Source organism: Suillus subaureus (assembly GCF_016647635.1).
Source record: "Suillus subaureus strain MN1 chromosome Unknown BJ212scaffold_7, whole genome shotgun sequence".
In the NCBI taxonomy this organism is placed as follows: domain Eukaryota; kingdom Fungi; phylum Basidiomycota; class Agaricomycetes; order Boletales; family Suillaceae; genus Suillus; species Suillus subaureus.
Genome location: NW_024538563.1, coordinates 447,343 through 467,779, shown reverse-complemented (window position 1 = coordinate 467,779; position 20,437 = coordinate 447,343). Strand labels below are relative to the sequence as shown.

Genomic DNA, 20,437 nt, shown 5'->3' with positions numbered 1-20,437 from the left:
CTTCCAGAGGAGTGCGGGAAACATCCAGAGGAGCACGGGAGAGTTCTGGAGGAACACAGGAAGTGCTCAGGAGAGTTCCCACTGCAAGGTAATACTTCTACAGGAAACAGGATGGAAGGATAGGAGGTCCAAAGGTCCAGAGGACAGGAGGACAGGAGGGCAGGATGATGGAGGACAGAAGGACAGGATGTCCAAAGGTACAGAGGGCAGGATGTCCAAAGGACAGGAGGATAGGATGTCCGAGGGTTAGGAGGACGGAACATCTGAAGGTACAGAGGGCGGAACGTCTGAAGGTACAGAGGGTGGAACGTCTGAAGGTACAGAGGGTGGAACGTCTGAAGGTACAGAGGGTGGAACGTCTGAAGGACAGGATGCCTGGAGGTACAAGGGACAGTAGGTCCGGAGGTCCAGAAGGAATAGGGGCTACATTGGACAGAGTCTGATGTAGAAACAAACAGAGGTAGACTACCCTAAGGTAGAGTTGGAGAGACAGGGATTGGACCTAAGTCCGGAAAGAGGGTAAGTGCCGGAAAGGCAGAGCTCCGGCCTAGGGAATCAATCCCTAGGCCTGATGGGTAGGACAGACTTAGGTGGAACAAAGTCTGAGAGAGGATTGGGCAAGTCTAAGTTGATATTCAAACTAAGGAACTACAGGAGTATCTACAGGGGTTATATACTGAACAATATATGAGGGGATCAGTAAGCAAAGGAGCAAGGCTATGTACGAGCATGTGGAAACACATTAGTAAGTAAGATGGAACATAAGTAAATGAACTTGGAGATGAAGACTTGTACAAGGATCAATAAGCAAGACAGAAGAAGAGGTAACTGAAAGCTGGAAAGCAGAGAATGCCTAAATGGGGATAGGTGCAGGATCTCGGACAGAGGGTGGGAATAGGTCCAGAGCTAATATCCAGAGGTCCGGAGATCTGGGGATCCAGAAGACAAGGTGGATACAGGACCAGGATATGAGAAGGTGGATAGAGTCCAGAATCTGAGATGAGGTGAAGTCCAAATGTCTTGCTGGATGGAGTGTACATAGGATGGATGGGACAGGGGGTTATGGTTCAGGCTAGCAGTGGAGATCCGATGGTCTGGAGCTCAGGGGTAAATCCAGAGCGCAGTCAATCCTGCTGAGGTGTGGAGCACACAGTGGAAGGGAACCTGGGAATGAGTTGGATATGAAGTGTGGTCCGGATGTAGGCTCGGAAGGCGTGGGAATATGATGGAACATGGGTCTGGATTGTGGGATATGACACCTTTCCTGAAGGTGAGAAGAACTGTACTATTGATCATACGCGCCTAGCACTGGTATGATCATCACACCGGGTTGCTCACTGGAATGTGTTATAGTGGGACTCATGTTCTTTTCTGATGCCACCCACCTGGTGAATTTCGGAACCATGAAGGCTCGGCCACTTTACCTTTATTTCAGAAATCTGTCAAAATACACTTGATCTTTGCCTCAATCCAGAGCCTGTCATTTAGTTGGATTTTTCCTTATGGTGAGTGCTAATTACCAGACACTCAATTTGTTTGATTGACACCAACTGCCCAGCTCCCTGATGGAGTCAAAGATATTCTAAGTTGCTTGGATCGCATATCAAATACTGGTATGGTGTTGCTCCATACCCACTGCCGCAGGGAGCTGTTTCATGTGTGTTGGGAAATCTTACTTGATGAAGAGTTTCTAAGCACTTACCATCATGGTATTATTCTAAAATGTGCTGACAGAGTGATGCGGAGAGTATTCCCCTGAATTTTCAAGTACTCAGCTGACTATCCCAAAAAGTAACATTCCTCTTCAATGAAAACTGTCAGATCACTCATTATTTCAGAGTTTTAATTGTGGCCATCAAGGATATGGGATTGTGTGCATGCCCTTGCTGCCTTGTTCCAAAAAGCTCCTTTAGTTGTCTTGGACTACTGAAGGACATGAAAGCTCATATAACACAACTCTGAGTGTACATTATATCAAACATTATCAAGGCTTGTAAGTATATCTATGAAGATGGAAATACCATTAATGGTTCCAAGGTTGAACGGACTCTTGGAGAGGGTTCGTGGGTACCTACTATAGTAAGCATAAATTTTCTCTTATGACTTGCGATCAACTCAACCCACTATTTGCAGAATCAATTTGTTGTGAAGCTTGGCTTGCTTGGCCACAACCCATTTTGCATGCTTGTTGTTGACTTCATGCATGAATGTGAATTAGGTACATGGAAAGCGCTGTTCAGTCACCTTATCAGGTTTCTTTATGCCCTTCCTGGTGGTGATCAGTGGGTCACGAAACTCAATGCCAGGTATGTGGAGTCATTATCTATCCATGACTGCTGATGAATGGTTGCTTCTCAATCCTCGCCATAGGTTTTGTCAAGTTCCGACTTTTGGTAATGGTGTAATTTGAAAGTTTGTGAATAATACCTCTGAGATGAAAAAATTAGCAGCGCATGATTTTGAAGATATCTTGCAGGTTTTTCTCATGTTATTCATTTGCTTGCATCAGGCTCACTGACACATTCTTGGACATTGGTGTGCCATTCCAGTTTTTGAAGGACTATTCCCTGCTGAACACAATGCGGCCATGCAGCCTCTGTTGTACCAATTTGCACAATGGCATGCACTCACCAAACTCAGGCTTCACTTGGAGTCAACTGTGACTTTTCTCGAGGACATGTTCAAGATACTCTCTCAGAAGTTGCAGAACTTTCAACACACCATCTGCACTTCATTCAATACCATGGAGTTACTGAAAGAGAGAAGAGCTCGTCAATGAAGGTTCACACAGTCCTCTGAAAACAACATGGCTTTTCAGAATCAAGTGCAAGGGTAAAGAGATTCAATCTGAATACCTACAAATTCCACACAATGGGAGATTATGCGAGAACCATCCAGTTCTTTGGGAGTATGGATTCTTTCATGACTCAAATAGTAAGTGCCTGGCACATTTTCACTGTCTGCTTGAAGTTGAATTTCGGTCAGGGAGAGCTTGTGCATAGAGCTCTAAAGATGTTCTATCCACTAACTAACAAATCTGATCCCCCAGCACAGTTGGCAAAACATGAGTGCAGGTGCCATGTGCTTCAAAGGATAGCAGATACAGATGGCACATCCTCCCTTGATAATCAGTCACCTGCTGATAACACCCCCATGGCATCCTGTGGAAAGCATCACTATATAGCCACTAGTCAGGGTAATCCAGTCAACCTATTTATGTTCCTCTGAGAACATAATGGAGATTCAGCAATGAAGGTAGGCTTAATATCAGTGTGGATGCACATTACAATTTTCTCACAATGGTTGTCAGAATTTCCTACCAAAACTAAAGGATCATATCCTTTACCAGCTATGACAGCTCGACATCACCTACTGTGACCATATTTTCACAGATGAAGAACACAACTCAGTGATCATTCCCAATAATACAATCTACTCTGTTCACACAATGCAGATATATTATACCACCTATGACCTCAGGCAGGAATATGACACTGTTAACCCTAGAACTCATGCCAATGTCATGGTGCTTTCAGGTGAGATGAAACCCCACCACCCATACTGGTATGCCCACATATTGAATATCTTTCACATGGAAACATGGATCAATGATGGAGGCCAACCTTTGAAGCAGCACCTCAAAGTTCTCTGGGTCAGGTGGCTGGCACCATTGCAACAACATCAATCTGGTTGGAAACATGCTCGTCTTCTGAAGGTTGTGTTTGTGGATGAGTCCAACCCAGATGCATTTGGGTTTCTCAATCCAGGCCAAGTAGTTCGAGGAGCTCATTTGATTCCTGCATTCACCTCTGGATGTGGTATGGGTTCCCTCCACTATGGAAAATCATTGGCACATCTGGGGGAAGAGCTAGATGACTGGGAAGAGCATTATGTGGGAATGTAAGTGTTAATCTTACTTATGACCGCGTGTTAACCCTTGGCGTTATGGTTAGATTTGTTGATAGAGACATGTTCATGCACTATACTGGCTTTGGTGTTGGACACCTAGTAATGCTGCAAAAGTCTGTCAGAGACTGCTTTGGCTCTGACTTGATGGCACCAACTAATGTCATGGATATTGTCAATACTGATGAACATGAAGAAGTCATCAATGGTGATGATAATGACACAAATGATGCTGGATGTGATGAAGGTGATAAAGAGTCTAGTGACAAGGAACTAGACGATGAAAGCAACTCAGAGGAAGACAGAGAGGATGACTTGGATGAAGATGAATTTGATGACCTGCTTTCATTCTAGGATCAAGTGTTACGTCTATTTTTTGGCAAGTCTACTTGTTGGTAAGTGCCATTTTGAGGAGTGGCTTCATATGTTGGCAACTTTACATATTCATATGGCTTTTAAGGGAGGATACTGGTGCAATTGATGCTGGCGCATTGGGCTGCCAGGACAAGCAAATAGGATGCTGGAATAGTAGGGCTGCAGAAGTTTGGTGTTGAAGTTCTGACTGCTACTTGAGTCCCATGTGTTGCAGAGATGAATATTATGCATGCTCTGCTGCTAATTTGATTAACCAACCACCAACCCATCAACATACATATACTAAAGTCGCTGAATGGATTTGTAACAGCAATTCAAGTCTGCCAAGGTGTATTGTGGTATGTTTGTTTGTTGAGTTCAAGTTCTTATCTACAGTATTGGTGACCTATCAGTGCTCTCCTGGTATCCATCATCTTCTGTTGCTGTAGCGTGGTGCTCTTGCACTCCGAGATGGACTCTGACAATATTTCATCTGTCCTCACATTATGCGATCGTGCACCAATGAATTGGAGCTTGACTGTATTAAACTCGCTGCTCATACTATAACTAAGATCATTGTTGAGAAGTCTGCCATTCCTTGCTGACTGCGGGACTCATGCACATGACCTTTACCAAATGCTAACAGCAAAACCCTCTTGGTAGCTACTCCTCCTGTACTACTCACCCACCTGTAACTGACTAGTTCTTCTAAATGCAGATAAACAAGCAGCAATTAGTCTTTTTCTTTGCGTGGCAGCTGAACACAGCTTGGTGTCACTTCCCTCTGAAACATGGCCAGCACCAGAAATGGTTCCAGAAGCAGCTTCTCCAGGTGCTGCACAACGTGATGGAGTGCTTGTCAGCATTGTACAACTGTTTCAATGTTGGTGGAAAGTTTTGGATGCTCTTAGCTACTTTGCTTTTGCATACCTCACGAACAGCAGATCAAAGGTGAGCAGTGCTGTACAGTGGCGAGATTGTTCCTCGTTCAACACCTGTCATCATTTACAGGAATACTCTGATGAACATCATTTATGGTCCATTTATCCCACACAGCACTCAGCCAACACACTATCCATGGTGTTACAATCGTGGTCACCCCTTATCTCTTTTTCTCGTACTTGTGTATTACGTCATGACCGCACCTCGGTGTGCCATCAGTAGACTCATCGCTTTCCATAGCTGTATTACATCACGACCGCCACATGCCGTCGCTAGATGACTCATTTCCTTATCTCTGACTTGAATTCTGACGTCACTGGATGACTCATTTCCTTATCTCTGACTCGACTTCTGACGTCACTGGATGACTCACCTCCTTATCTCTGACTCGACCTATGACGTATACGTACCTGCCCTAAAGTACCTACATCTATTTAAACTCGGTCGCGTACTTAGATAGGACTTCACTTTAATCTACTAGGTTTTACCCAGAACTATCCTTCACTTAGGACCTCCAATCCTAAGTTGTCTGATAACCGATATTCAAGCCGAAGACACTCTCTTCGACTTGTCTTAAGAACCTTACATTTGTAAGGACTTGATCCGGCCTTAGGCGTTACTCTTATCAAGTACCTATTGTCGCACCCATCCTAGTTCACCATAACACATGGTTTGTGTTTGACTTTATCTATAATATTTCAGGCAAATTGTTTTCCAGACTCATGATTGGAGTTCCTCACAGATGCTGCTCATGGCTTCAATTAAGACAGGCAGGATCGTTTGCAGCTGGGATACATAGCCCTTAACAACGCCCTCCCCTGGTTCCATCAAAAGGCTACAGAGATAGAGTATGAAGAATACATGCATATGTTGAAAATGGTGTGTATCGCTCATTTCAATATTGCTACTGTGTTGAATAGCTATTCAGCTCAGGCAGGGGGCTGACAGTGCTTGAGGAGACAACACATCAAAGCTGAAGGGTCTCATCCCTGATTGGGTAAATCGGGAATTCAAGCCCAATCCCCCAGTCAACCACAGGGATAGACATTGTTGCGAATTCATCAATGATACATGTGGTAAATTACTTTGCCCAACTGGAATGGATTGGAGTAATCCAGTGTAAGTATTGTGTTCAGGGTCTTGTGTGATGCTAACTATCCACCAGCATCAGAGCAGGAATTAGGGACCATACAGATGGCCATGTGGTGACAGAAATGTCCTGGCCAGTGTTCCTCTATGATGGATATATCCTGATATGGACAGCCTGGGGGAGGGTCTATTCAAAAGCAAGCTATTAATTCAGGTTCGTCATAATCAGGTAGTTTGACAAAGATCTCAATTTTGGTTGGCAGGCCTTTAAGGCCATATTTACATTCCCTTCCTAAGTGTCTGGTGAGGGTGATGGCACAATGTCCTGGCCAGTATTCCTCTATGATGGATATACCACTGATATGGACAACTTGGATGCCCAATCACCCAGTCAACCATGAGGATGAATATTGTTGTGGATTTGTCAATGATACATGTGGTAGATTACTTTGCCTGACCAAAATGGGCTGAAGTAATCCAATGTAAGTATTGCGCTCAGGGTCTTGTGCAATGTTAACTATCCACCTGTGTCAGAGCAGGAATACCTATCTCACACGATGCTATTTGAGCATGGATTCACGAAGCAACAACAGAAGCCAAAATCCCACAAGGCATGGGTGACAACTTCATGACCCACACCTATTGATGTGGTGGTGCATAGTGTCATTGTATGTTTGCACCTGTCAGCCAGTGCTGGACTCTCGCCAGGGTAAGGTGGTGGGGGCAGAGAACAAGAATGTGAGTTCATCAAGCCTAACACTTCTCTTGACCACAGTGCTTGCAAAAGGGCAACCAGCATACATCTTGTGCAGCACACCTTCCCCATGCTTCCTCCCACCATTAGTGAAGAGGTGTGCAGTCTCAACCTGGGTGTTGAACATCTGGCATTTTCAGCTGTCTTTACCATGACCAAGGAGTGTAAAGTCATCAACAAGTGGTTGGGCAAGACTGTCATTAAGTAAGTTTATCTTCCCATGCATTGCTCAATTGAATTAATTTAATGTCAGATCTTCCATGAAACTGTCATGTACTGATGCTCAGAAATGTCCACTTTACTGTTGGGACCCTGTGAAGGAAGTCCGCCATTCATACTCGACTTGACTTGAATAGTGCTTGCAGACAAGTGCTGATTTACACCAAGAAATGTCAGTGCAAGTACACCTGTGTATTCTAACCCATTTGGCTCTTCAGTTGATTACTGCGACCTACTGTCTCATGAAATTGATGAGCAACCAATCAAAGGAATAGGCAAGGAATTGTCTGAGTGATATCAAGCCTGGATCCCACAACATCCAACATCCGACTATCAGGGGTCCCTGCGCCCCCATACCAATATTCCTGACACCCAAAGTTCCAATCTGAAGCACAGCTGATTACATCCAGTACCACCATACCTAGTGCTGGTGCATCCTGAAAGCAACACTCTTAATTATATCTCTCAAGACTTGCCATATTCCAAGGGAACATTGAAATTGCAGGAATGAAGGATAAACAGGCAAGTCTTTTGCAGATATGTTTTTGATGATCAGAGGTGCAACGATCTGTGCAGGCGTTGTTTGTTGCCCAGCTGCCAGAATATTGGCAGCAGAAATTACCTTTACCTCAACCTCAGGCGCATGTGGTCACCTCAATGTCCATGACACCTCCTACTGCTGCCACCAGTATAAGTGTACATGGTGAAACGGTCACTGACAAGAAATCAAGACCTATCTTGTTGTGGGCCTGTATCGTCCTTTTCCTTTGCTGTGTTTCTCACCCCAATGATCATTGATTCAACCTCTTCCCCAAATGCAAAAAATCTGTATTTAATTGTTTGTGTATGTACTACTAGGATATCGACTTAGGATTGTCTCACTTATCATCCCTTCACAATGAAATCGTTCAGTCACATGTCCAACTTGGTTTTCATTCCAATCCATCTCTTTCTTTGCCAGTTAAGACAATATTATGCAAATTACATGACTATCTCCTACACAAGCCCAGATGACGGCAAACATGGATTCTCAGCAACTTGAACACAATCATCTATCATTCACCTTCAGGCTGTAATGATGCAATGTCATAATATTGTTGAAATCTGCAATGCAATACATGTTTGATGAGAGATGCTAGTGCAACTTTCCACAATAAGGGCATGAATAGCTTTGGCATCGAAAAGTTGTATTACTACAAATAAGTATATCGAACAACTTGGCAGCAATCACACTACAATCCCTTGCTGGCTGTTTTGTTGCATTATTGCAATCTTGTAAGTGACTCCTCATTGCACTCTAGTTGTGCATACATCCATGGCTATGTACCAGTCACTCTAATTTTTCACAGTACATATAGCTATGTTTGACAGGAGCAGAATTACTTCCCTCTGTAGTTCCTACAACTACAAAATCATGGACTCATGAGTTCACTGATGGCACCAGTGGTGGCACACTGTGGGTTTGTTTACTCAGTCACTTAATTGGGTAACATTGTCACCTCACATAAGCAGCACAATGCTGCTGCCCTTGCACTCATCGTCTGTGACAGCGAGCTGGAGTACATAGTCAAAATAACATATATTTGATAGTGCTTTTTTGTAATTGATAACAAATGATAGATGGAAATTAGATGTACACAAAACAGTTGATATATTGCCCAAAATCTATTCTACATGTTATTCTCTTGGTTGGAATCAATGACAGCCTTGCTCCTTTTTGTCTGCTGTCCATCTTTTGCTTTGCGCTGTACTTTATGCTTCTCACATGAGTCAGAGCCCAGGCTGCCCAGCAGCTGCACCTTTTCAGTGAGCTTGTGGGCATGCTTTTGGTGTTGTCCTTTGGATGGTGCAGTATTGTCTACAGGTTGCTTGCAGCTGCTATTTATCCTCGAGACAAGGGCATCTTCATTGGTTGAAGGGGGTAGGGTAGTAGCATGCACTTGAGACTGACTGGGGGGAAGCTGCACAGTAGCCAGAGCTGAGAAACAGAGATGTCAATGACACTATGAAACAGAATATTTAATGTCACCTACCACTATCAGGCTGACTCAGAAGATGCTCCACAGGCATAGTAGAAGCTGAAAAGACAATATTAACACAATGACAATGACAAAAGTTAATATGACACTTACAATTGTCAAGAACATGAAGTGTGGGATCCACCATGACATCTGTAATCAAGGAGGTGTGAGTGGTTTGAGCAGGAAGAGAGTTGCGTGTTGTGGCCAGTGTTTGTGAAGGAAGGGAGTTATGTGTCATGGCTGGTGTTTGTGAAGGAAGGGTGTCAGATGTCGTGAGAGGCTTGAGCTCAGGAGTGAGCTTCTCCCCATTCTTGATATGCACCATCTGTTCTTCAACTTCTTCATGTGTGATTGACACAAACTTGCAAGTCCCTTCTGCAATAGCACTAGCAACTTTCTTGAGGCTTTCAATCCCCCCTTTTAAGTCTGATGGGTTGGCCCATTGGGGGTGGTTCTATCCCACCAGTTTGATGTGGTATTCACACACAAGATTGTTGTACTGGGTAAACTCGACTGTTGCAGAGGGATCATCTGTCACATCACCTACTATGAATGAGCATATAATTAGAACAAGTCAATAAATGGTGCTTACAGAGTGATGTACATAGGCCAATGTGGATGGCAGTCTTTGCTTTTGCCACATGTTCATGATGGTTAGCAGCTGTGCCTAGATAAAAATGAGCATCATTCAAATTGTAGAATATCCAAAGATATACTCACTGATGACAAGGCCATTGGCCAGCACAGTGCTTTCAAAGTCAGTTGCCATCTTGGCAATGTCTTTGTGCAAATACAAATGGACAAATTGTTCCATTGCAGAGCTGGTGAAAAATGCCATGAACCATGATGATAAAAGCCTCAGCACTGACACGTTTATTGAGAGCTTCAAGCTGCAGATGAGTTTATTTAATTCAGATGTGTTGCAAATTTAAAAATAAATTTCTCACCTCTTCTCTCACAAATTGAAAACTACAGGCACACTCTGCAGCACATGTAGGAGCAGTAACATTAGAAGAACAATCCTAAGCACCTTTCTTGACTTTGTCAAACTTGCTTATGAGTTGCTTCTTCTGCTGGTCAGTGAGCTTGTGATAGTCACTAGTTTCCTTGACAAGGTCGCTGATGTTCAACTTCTCCATTCTACCTTTGTCTAGAATAGTACTAAGTTAGAAATCAATTTCATGTACCATAAAAGTACACTTACTAGCATTGCTCTCAATGCCTTTAAAGTGCAAATATGCATGCCATGCACTGGTCTTGTTGTGTTTGTGGTGGACCACAGATCCAAGTGAGAATCATTCTAAATATCAGCAACGAGGCTGTTTAAATTTCACTACCAAATCTGTGGCCTTCACATTGATATAGTTGAGGACAAGTTGGATCTCATAGTCCTCATCAAGGCATTTAGCATACCACCGCTCTGTCAGTTGCAGACAAACTTCTTTTGATACCTTGACATATGGTCCCCATGTTCAGGGAACCAGCCAACAGGGATTGTGTGAGTGAAATCCAAACATCATGGTAGTATGAGTGGGATGGACTGAGCACCATACAATAACATCAGGCATTGAGTTCTATTGGCCATGCCTGGGGTATCCGCCATATGGGCAGATGAACCTAAATACCTGATGCAATCATGTCAGCCAATAGAACTGATGCCATCATATGGGCCAATAGAACTCAATACCTGATATTATCATATGGGCTGAAGGCAATGACATCATGTCGGCCAATGGCACTGATCTTATCATATGGGCCAATTGAAACAAATGCCTGAGGCAGTCCAATGGGCCGAGGGCAATGAACACCCAATGCTATCATGTTGGCCAATGGCACTGATCTTATCATATGGGCCAAAGGACATGAATGCCTGATGCCATCATGTTGGCCAATGGCACTGATGTAAATGTATGGGCCAATGACACTGCATACCCGATGCAATTAGATGGGCCAAGAACATGAATACCTGATGTAGTCATATGGGCTGATGGTACTGATGTTATTATATGGGCCAATGGACATGTATACATGATGTTATAGGGTGGGCCGGTACCTGTTATTATCATATGGGCTGAAGGAAATGAATTCCTGATGCCAACATGTCAGCCAATGGTGCTGATGCAAACATATGGGCTGATGAATCTGAATACCTCGTATTATCATATGGGCCAAAGGAAATAAATGCCTTGTGCTATCAGGTCAGCAGATGGAACTAATGTTATCATATGGGCCAATGTAAATGAATACATGGATGCTATAGGGCGGACCAGTTGGTCAGTCAAATGCCGAATACTACCATCAGTTATTATCACACAATTACTGCACTATCTAAGTTGACATCCCAATCCACATCCATGTAAGTCATGTACAATGGCTGAGGTGTCCCCATGAAATTGTAAAGGCTGTCACACATGAACCAAGCCCATACAATGCAATCACTGGTGTATGTGACACTATGCCTGACAATGTGTCTAGAGCAGCCAACCATAGTACCCGAGTTATATTGCAACTGAATACTGAGGTTGGATAGTGTCATGAGCCTGTCACAATAATGGCTGACACTGGTCATGATAATAAACCCTTCAGGGGTAGAACTTGGGTCATGGTGAAGAGGGCATTGTCTGTTACAAATGACAGATGCACAATTGAACACCAAGGCCCAAAATTGCAGGCAAGTGCACATATCACTGAGGCCATGTTCTATGGCCCATTGGGCAAGTTTTATCTGCATGGTGACTAAAACCCAATACAACTTTGGATGCATCACCCAAAGAGCTGCTGAGGCCAGTAGTGCTGCATGCTGCATAGATATTATGACCTTGTGTCCACCTTTCCCTTTCAGGGTGGCCAACACCTCAGGGGTGAACCTATCAGTTGGTGGAAAACTGTGTGGCTAGAATGTCTACACAAGCATGAGTATTCTGGTGAAGAAGCATTACTGACCTCCTGGCCTTGCAGGAACCAGCAAGGGGCTAAATTTATACATCCTGGGGTCAATTTATGTCGGTCACTGGCATGAAAATTCCTGGGGAATGTTCTCCACTGGGTGTCCAGAACACTGGTCATGCTTTTCTTCAGAAGGGAGCACATACTAATAGTAGCTTCTTCCATCTTGGCCTGTGAGGTCGGTGAATTAGTTGGCTGATAGGTCATAATAAATTAGCTCACTTGAATCCAAGGTGTCATATCCCATATGCCGGACCTAGATCCCATAATATTCCCATGCTTTCTGGGCCTATTTCTGGACCCCACCTCTGACTCATTCCCAGATCCCCTTCCACTGTGTGCTCCATATCTAAGCAGGATTAGCTCTGCTATGGAATTACCCCTGAGCTCCAGACCTCCAGATCTTCACTACTAGCCTGATCCATACACCCCTATCCTGTCCACCTTATGCACATTCTGTCCAGCAAGACATCTGTACTTTACCTCCTCTCAGATTCCAGACTACATTCACTGCCTCACATATCTCAGTCCTGTTTCCGTCCTGCCTTCTGGATCCCCAGATCTCCGGACCTCCGGATATTAACTGTACTATCTTCAGACCTATTCCCACCCTCTGTCCAAGATCCTGCACCTATCCCCATTTAGGCATCTCTGCCTTTCCGGTTCTCAGTTATCTCTGTTTCCGTCTTGCTGATTGATCCTTGTACTAGTTTCATCTCCAAGTTCATTTACTTATGTTCTGTCTTACTTACTAATATGTTTCTGCATGCTTGTACATAGCCTTACTCCATTGCTTACTGATCCTCTCGGATATCCCCTAGTATATAACCCCTGTACAACTCCAGTAGAATCCTCAGTCTGAATATTATCTTAGTTCTGCTCATTCCTGTCCTCTGGACCTGAGTACCTCTATTCTCATCACCCTCTGAGACTTAGGATTGATTCCTATAGTCTATCCATATCTACCTCTGTCTATGATAGTCCACTACTGTTAGTTTCTAGTCTGGACTCATCCGGGTTAGCCTTACAATACTTATCCTACATCTGGAAGTCATCTGAATCCGCTACACTACTCATCCAACCATCCAGATGTGTTAGTCTTGTCCTCCTGAAATAAGGGGCAATACTTGGGTAAGGGGCACAGCACATGAGCTGAGGCCAAAGCCCTTAGGATCCATTTAGCCCTTGAGTATGACCTTAACACAAGGGCTGATGGCATCTGGAAGGTACCGCAAGATAATACAGCTGGCCAAATCCAAAATGACTGAGGGCTTCTCCAGCAAATGTTCTGACCCATGAGGGAATTTTTGGAGCATGACATCTTCATGTGTTGTAACCCTCCCATTAGAGTGTTTATGGAGGGCTGCATTGTACCAAATCATATCAATATCAAGTTGGACTGCATTGGGTTAGGGTACCACCGACCAAATGATAGGAATGGCCTACTTGGGTTTGAATATGCATCAGCAAGCACCCAGGCCAACTGTTGACAAGCAAGCATAGTCAACACATCTATTACCAAGGGAGGCAATATTGACTGTCAGTTGCCAGCTACATTACAATCAAACAGCTGTTTCACAAAGTCACTAGCGATACATGTGGTATGCAATGCACAGTAGGCCAGAACTGAAGTCATGATCAGGGAAGAACAGCACTCGGTGATAATTGGCTCATATACACAATGACCAAATCACATTTGGTAATGCTGTATACATCTCCAGTTTTATACAACCAGCTGAAAAATTACCAGCAAGAGTTCAAGAGTGCTTGCTCCAGCTCATCCATGGGCCCCTCAAGTTGGACATAGTTGCTGTGGCCTCTACGGCCTTCTGGATCTTCTCTTCTAACATACTTTCCAGTGACTTGCTGAGATGTTGGATGTGGGCCTTCACTGCCATAATTTGATTGAGGAGGGGTTCACCTTCCACTTGACCAGTGACCACAGGGCCCGGCACCAGCATTGCTCCCATAGGCTACAAATGAGCATAAGTGGAAGTCCAGCATAAGAGATATCTAAGGAAAATGACTGACCAGTTGTTCAAAGTGGTCATGGGTCATGTCCATGACCTCATTGACATCCAAGAATGGCAGCAGTAATCCCAAGGTGTCAAAGCAATCCTTCCACCAATTATGAGAGTAATTAGGTACAACTCTGTGAGTAGACCTCAGTTCAGGGTCATTTTGAGAGCAGTGCGCAAAGAATTTGTCAAAGAATTGCTCAGTGGTGATGTTCCCAGTGGAGTAGGGGGCCCCTAGGGAGGAGGGTTGCAGAGGTGCGGGGTTTGCCAGAGTTCACAGTGTTTATCAGCAGCTAGTCACAATACACAGATGCAGTAGCTAGTAATCATCTCTTCTGGGTTCAGGCCACCTACATGGTGAGCACCACTCCAACTGGTGAACAGAGCAAGTTTGTCTCAACCAAGTTGCTGCCTTAGAGCTTTCCCTCCAAGTCCAGAGCCGAGTCCAGAGCCAAGTCCAGAGCCACATCCAGAGTTGAACCCAGAACCAAATCTAGAAGCCTCATGGAATACACAAGCACACATTTGAGAATTAAGAGAATCCACTGCATTAGAGCCATAAGGAAAACATGTTCAAAGCATAGCATTTCAACTCAGAAGTACAAAAACCCATCACTGATGTCTGATCTTCCCTTAGCCAAATGAACAAAGAAAAAGTCCCTTCTGCCCAGAGGCAAAGGAGGATGATTCACCAAGAAGACAGACCCCACCTCAGAACTCTCAGAATTTGTGTCAGAGAACTCATCACCACTAGATACTCCAGAAATTGATGAACATGCTTTATTGGACAATGACACATCAATGTCGGAACACAAGGTCAATAGGCAACTAAAAGAATGTGAAGATGACGAGGAATCATTACCAGGAGCACTGGATCCATCCACTAACATCCCCATTCCAGAGATCAGCCTCCCAATCCCAATCCCATTCCCATTCCCATCGACTTAATACCTGCATCAACTCACCATCCATAACATAAGCAAACTGAGGCCATCCCCGAAGATAAGCATTGCACCACCACCCATTCCAGTCCAAATTCAACATCTACCAATGGCAACTGCACCCATGCCAACATTGTTCAATGGAAACGAGAATGAAAACCCACAGAATTTTTTGTGTGAAGTAGAGAGATATATCCAAGTCACTAGAATCACTGATGAAGCGACGAAGGTCACCTTATTTGGCATGTTCATCTCCACAGGCTCACAAGCGGACATATGGTGGAACACCCTAACAGCAGCACAATTGACCTCATGGACGACCATCAAAGTAGCATTTCAAGCACAATGGCCAGCTATAGTGGTAGCTGCAAAATCTACACTAGATTATCAGGAGGAGCTCCTCATGCTGAGACTCAAGGAAGATGATGTAGGAGAACACATCACAGTAGCAGGTGTCTCAACCTGGTCGCATCTCCATTACCACAGACATCTACAAAAGTTAGTCCAAGACATGGGCATAGCTAATGCACCAGTGTTCATCCATCAAGTCTGTGAAGTGCTTCCATGTGTCATACGAGACCTCACCTCACCAGCACCAGCTACATGGACAGTATTCTTAGATGATATAAAGGATGCAAATATTGATGTCATCCAAGACAAAGCTCGACAAGAGAAGGAGAAGAAAGAAGCGGAGAAAGTGCAGAATTTGAGGATAGCAAAGCTTGAGAATAGGCAAATGGACCCCATTGAAATCTTGCGTCTCCAGATGCAGCACACAGTGATCGGACCAATCAATACCTCATCCCCACCCTCTAGCAACATGAACACAGCATGTAATGCCCCAACCAACCCATCTAGCAATATACCAGCTTGCTGACAAATATGCTATGTCACAGTGAATCAGAGTGCAATGCAACATCCCAGAGGTCAACCACCTACGCAGAAGAACAAGACACAATGCGAGCTCATGTTAATGAGCTAATGCACCACCAAGACACCCCAGGTGGGCAAGTAGCCTACATGGAACAGGTACAACAATGGGAAAATTTGTGGGGAGGAGGAACAAGGTGCTCAGATCAGACACCTATATCCATTGATGCCAGGAATGGCACAGATATGTTTAGGAGAATGCTTCAGATGTGGGTTACATGGGCACATCAGTCCAGAGCGCCAAGTCCCAGTGGACAACCAATTGCCAAAGAATGAGTTAATCTGGAGGGGACTATGCACACTGCATGTTAGGCATGTTCAACAGGGCTACAGTGCCACAGGTGAACATAGTATTTGATGTACATGTATGCACCAGCCAGGGGAGAGCAGGGAAATGGGAATGGGTTGTTAGTGTAGAGGACCACTCGACTGACCCACCTGCATAACACACCTCATAGTGATGGACTACCAGTCCTTGCACAAGAAAAGGAAGCATGTGAGGACCAATACAACAATCTAGCCGAGTCAATGTCTTGTAAAGATCATGTCATCATGTTTATCGATCCTAGTGAACAATGCAACATTGTTAACCTGTACTCAGTGGATGAGGAACAGTCCTAAAATGCATGCCTTCCCTTTTTACAAAATGTTGCATTCACAGGACCCAATGGAGAAGTCATACAAGTCACAGCCCTATTTGACGAAGGAGCAATGATCAGTGCAATGTGCTCCTCATTCTTTGAAAAAATCAAGCATCATCTTGGGAATTGGACACCATCAAGCAAACGATTGCGAATGGCCAATGGCACTATCATTCCTTCATGTGCAACATGGAGAGGAGAGGTTGAAATCAAAGGAATCAAAGCATACAGGGAGTTCAAGGTGTTTGACAGTGGTGGCGGATGGAAGTTTCTATTTGGGAAACTGATGCTACATGCATTCAAAGCCGTTCACAACTATTAGGCAGATGAAGTAGATATCATAGGCATTGGAGGAACACACACATTACACAACCTCAGCCTAGTAAAGAAAGCTTATATCAATGAAGTGGTAGAGGAAGTACACAACCTAGGAGCATCGTCAGAAGATCAAGGTGAAGATAGAAATAAACACCCACCAGCACATCAAGAGAAGAAGAATCTGAAATCAAAGCCAAACTGTTTAGCCAGCCACAATGCAGCTAGACATGTAGGAGGTCAAAGATGGAGAATGAGCGAAGAGTCAAAAACAAAACAGCAGGTGAGCACAGAAGACAAGAATACTGACCCAATTACACCAACAGAAAACAAAATACCCATTTGTATACTAATGGAAGATGGAGACATGCCTGAAGCATCGATAGAAGCAATGTTGAAAGAAATACCAGTAGGCTTCCTAGAAAATGACGATGCCATTTTCACAAGGCTTATGGACCCATTCAACACAATTTGAGTAGCCTTTATCATCAAGAAAGTTCAATATGGCAATGATTTAATGGTAGGAGAACGGGAATGCGCAGAGAAGCTTACATTGTCATTTGCAGATATATTTGCAGGACCGCTCATGGAGGCATTTCCAGTACCAGGTGCCAAACACTCCCTGAACATCCCAGAGGGTGTCACATTCCATTTACGAGTTCACCAAAGAGCACTCACCCCCCCGCAGCTGCAATTTCTCCATGGAAAAATAGATGAAATGCTGGTCGCAGGAATCATAGAGTGAGCACCACCTGACCAAATGAAGTGTGCAGCCACCACAGTACTGGCACAAAAGGCGCACAAATATGGAGGTCTCTCACTAGAAGAACTTCAGTATCGGGTCAACAAACAGTGTCAACAGAATGGAATGCCACCAGCCTTCACATTACCAGAACAAGAGGTCCCAGGACAAATGATATTCCCACAGCCAGATGGACCACAGAAGTGGTGCATATGCCAAAACTTCAACAAGGTCAACTGACATACAGTTATCGCCCCCATGCCACAAGGAGACATCTGCACCAAACAATTCTGGCTCAGCAGTCATCGATATGTTTTGGTCTTCAACTTTGCATCAGGGTTTTATGCCATTGCAGTACCAGAGGAATCAAGACCATGTACTGTGTTTTATGTTGAGGGAAGAGGCTGGTTCTGGTACAAACACATGCCAATGGGGCTCACAGGCGCACCATCCACATTTGCAGACATGACCACTACTCACCTACATGATTTGATTGCAGATGGTACAATGGAACTATTCATCGACAATGGAGCATGTGCAGCAAACACCTTCAACGAAATGCTAGAGAAACTCATGCAGGTCTTTGAGTGTTGCAGAGAATGGAAACTGTCTCTTTCCCTGTCAAAATGCAGACTATTCATGACAGAGACCACATTTGCGGGTGCCACAGTAGGACCACAAGGTGTCCAGCCAGACCTAGAGAAACTAATGGCCATTGTGAATTGGGTACAACCAGCTGATGCACTTAACTTGGAATCATTCTTAGGTCTCACGAGTCACTTCTGCAACCTTGTACAAGGATATGCCAAATGAGAAGGACCGCTATGGGACTTGGTGAAAATGGCCTCACTTCAAGTACCATACACCAAAAACACATATTGGCACACACTACATGACTTCAATTTAGCAGAATGATGGACCAAGGAACATACAAAAGTCTTCCTAACTCTCAAAGCAGCCCTTATTGCACAGCCCATACTGCAAGCACCTCAATATGACGGATCACCATTTGCGGTAACATCCGACAGATGCCAAGAAGGCCTAGCAGTGGTACTGTCCCAACATACCCACATTCAGAAACCCTCAGGCAAATGGGTAGAATGACTCCTGCCAATAGGATTTGCATCAAAACGTACATCAGTGTCTGAACAAAAGTACAAACCTTTCCTATTAGAATTTGTGGCCCTAAAATTCAGATTGGATAAGTTTTCGGACATGGTATGGGGTTTCCCAGTGGAAATAGAAACTGACTGCCAGGCATTATGAGATGTACTCCTCAATGACCACATGAATGTAGCACATGCATGCTGGAGAGATGGAATCCTTGCACATCGAATAATTGATGTTAGGCATGTACCAGGGAAACTCAATGTGATAGCAGACAGGTTAAGTAGGCAATGGGAAGGGCAACCAAGAGATATCGGACTTTTGGATGGTAGTGACTGGACTGTCAGTGAAGACTGGGAAGCAAACATGGATTAGTCAATGATATCCTATTCAGCACTCCCACAAATGAATTGCAACTCACCAAAAGTTTACAGGAATGATTTGTCAATGAACCAGTGTTTCACAAAGTCATTGAATCAATTGCACAACTGAATTCAACAGGGCCACTTAAGGATCGGAAACGTGCAAAGCACAGGGCCTTGCAATACATGATCGAAGACAGGAAGTTATGGCATTTATGTGGAGGCACAGCAGTATGAGCATGAGGAAGGGTAGAATGCATCATGCAAGAAGAAGCAAGGCAACTTGCAATTTGACAACATGAAGAGGGAGGACACTGGGGGCAAGATGCCATCAAAATCGCCCTCACAGACTGCATCTATAGCCCAAGATTAGATGTGTCTATCATGTCAGCCATCACAGACTGCACTAAGTGCAAAAACTTTGGAACACTGCATTTGCACTCACTTCTAGAACCCATCACATGCAGACACCCCTTTGAATTACTTGTAGGCAACTACCTGATGTTACTGAAAGCTGGTGGATACAGCATGTTGGGTGTATACCTGAACACCTTCTCACAGCACATCTGGGTGTACAAATACAAGTCAGCAGGTACCGCAAAGACAACGACCAACAGCCTCTCACAAATATTTTGGAACTCCATCACATCAGAAACATTCATGAGCAATGGTAGTAAGCATTTCAACAATTCAGAGGTTCGAGACTTCTGTATGAAATGGTCCTGCAAAATGCACGTAGTAGCAGCCTATTCACCATGGATTAATGGGCTCATAGAAGGTACTAACAAAATACTGTTACATGTACTCAAGCATCTTTGCGCACCAAACCTAGGTGAAGACGACTATGAAGCAATTTCATGGAACACATTGCTGAACAGCTGGCCAAAACACCTCAATGAGACAGTAATGGCACTCAACTACCAAATACTCCCAGTGTTGAAGTTTTCACCAAAGGAGCTCCTATTAGGCTAAGTAATCAATACACCTTGCACAGACCTAACTAACTGCACATCAGCCATTCGACACTCAGACATCAACACGCACATGGCATATGTAGGACAACAACAGTTAGACAGGTACAACACTATCATACAGCACGCAATCAAGCAGAAAGTGACGTTTGACAAACGAGTACTTGTGTGATCACCAA

The 20,437-nt window shown here is 44.2% G+C and overlaps 7 protein-coding genes across 7 annotated transcripts; 4 read left to right on the top strand and 3 right to left on the bottom strand.

Moving 5' to 3' along the window:
• Positions 1 to 3,382: 3,382 nt before the first annotated feature.
• Positions 3,383 to 4,005, top strand: BJ212DRAFT_1239021 (uncharacterized protein; the record flags this gene model as incomplete). Its single annotated transcript, XM_041329569.1, has 2 exons — positions 3,383 to 3,900; positions 3,954 to 4,005. Coding segments are annotated over 2 exons (570 nt in total), but the record flags the coding sequence as incomplete, so codon positions are not given.
• A 2,155-nt stretch (positions 4,006 to 6,160) lies between these two features.
• BJ212DRAFT_1265505 (uncharacterized protein) lies at positions 6,161 to 6,500 on the top strand (the record flags this gene model as incomplete). Its single annotated transcript, XM_041330491.1, has 2 exons — positions 6,161 to 6,321; positions 6,368 to 6,500. Coding segments are annotated over 2 exons (294 nt in total), but the record flags the coding sequence as incomplete, so codon positions are not given.
• A 348-nt stretch (positions 6,501 to 6,848) lies between these two features.
• BJ212DRAFT_1297415 (uncharacterized protein) lies at positions 6,849 to 7,392 on the top strand (the record flags this gene model as incomplete). Its single annotated transcript, XM_041332598.1, has 4 exons — positions 6,849 to 6,908; positions 6,979 to 7,029; positions 7,104 to 7,249; positions 7,299 to 7,392. 4 exons carry the CDS (start codon positions 6,849 to 6,851, stop codon positions 7,390 to 7,392), a joined length of 351 nt encoding a protein of 116 aa, XP_041196004.1.
• A 1,542-nt stretch (positions 7,393 to 8,934) lies between these two features.
• BJ212DRAFT_1297414 (uncharacterized protein) lies at positions 8,935 to 10,424 on the bottom strand (the record flags this gene model as incomplete). Its single annotated transcript, XM_041332597.1, has 8 exons — positions 8,935 to 9,242; positions 9,298 to 9,342; positions 9,397 to 9,739; positions 9,773 to 9,828; positions 9,878 to 9,952; positions 10,006 to 10,168; positions 10,233 to 10,267; positions 10,316 to 10,424. The coding sequence occupies 8 exons, from the start codon at positions 10,422 to 10,424 to the stop codon at positions 8,935 to 8,937; spliced, it is 1,134 nt and encodes a 377-aa protein (XP_041196003.1).
• A 1,271-nt stretch (positions 10,425 to 11,695) lies between these two features.
• BJ212DRAFT_1221034 (uncharacterized protein) lies at positions 11,696 to 11,947 on the bottom strand (the record flags this gene model as incomplete). Its single annotated transcript, XM_041329382.1, has 1 exon — positions 11,696 to 11,947. A coding segment is annotated over one exon (252 nt), but the record flags the coding sequence as incomplete, so codon positions are not given.
• Positions 11,948 to 13,988: 2,041 nt separating this feature from the next.
• Positions 13,989 to 15,324, bottom strand: BJ212DRAFT_1297412 (uncharacterized protein; the record flags this gene model as incomplete). Its single annotated transcript, XM_041332596.1, has 6 exons — positions 13,989 to 14,204; positions 14,263 to 14,483; positions 14,604 to 14,742; positions 14,960 to 15,077; positions 15,112 to 15,192; positions 15,215 to 15,324. 6 exons carry the CDS (start codon positions 15,322 to 15,324, stop codon positions 13,989 to 13,991), a joined length of 885 nt encoding a protein of 294 aa, XP_041196001.1.
• Positions 15,325 to 15,434: 110 nt separating this feature from the next.
• BJ212DRAFT_1297411 (uncharacterized protein) lies at positions 15,435 to 16,172 on the top strand (the record flags this gene model as incomplete). Its single annotated transcript, XM_041332595.1, has 2 exons — positions 15,435 to 16,023; positions 16,087 to 16,172. The coding sequence occupies 2 exons, from the start codon at positions 15,435 to 15,437 to the stop codon at positions 16,170 to 16,172; spliced, it is 675 nt and encodes a 224-aa protein (XP_041196000.1).
• Between the last annotated feature and the right edge of the window lie 4,265 nt (positions 16,173 to 20,437).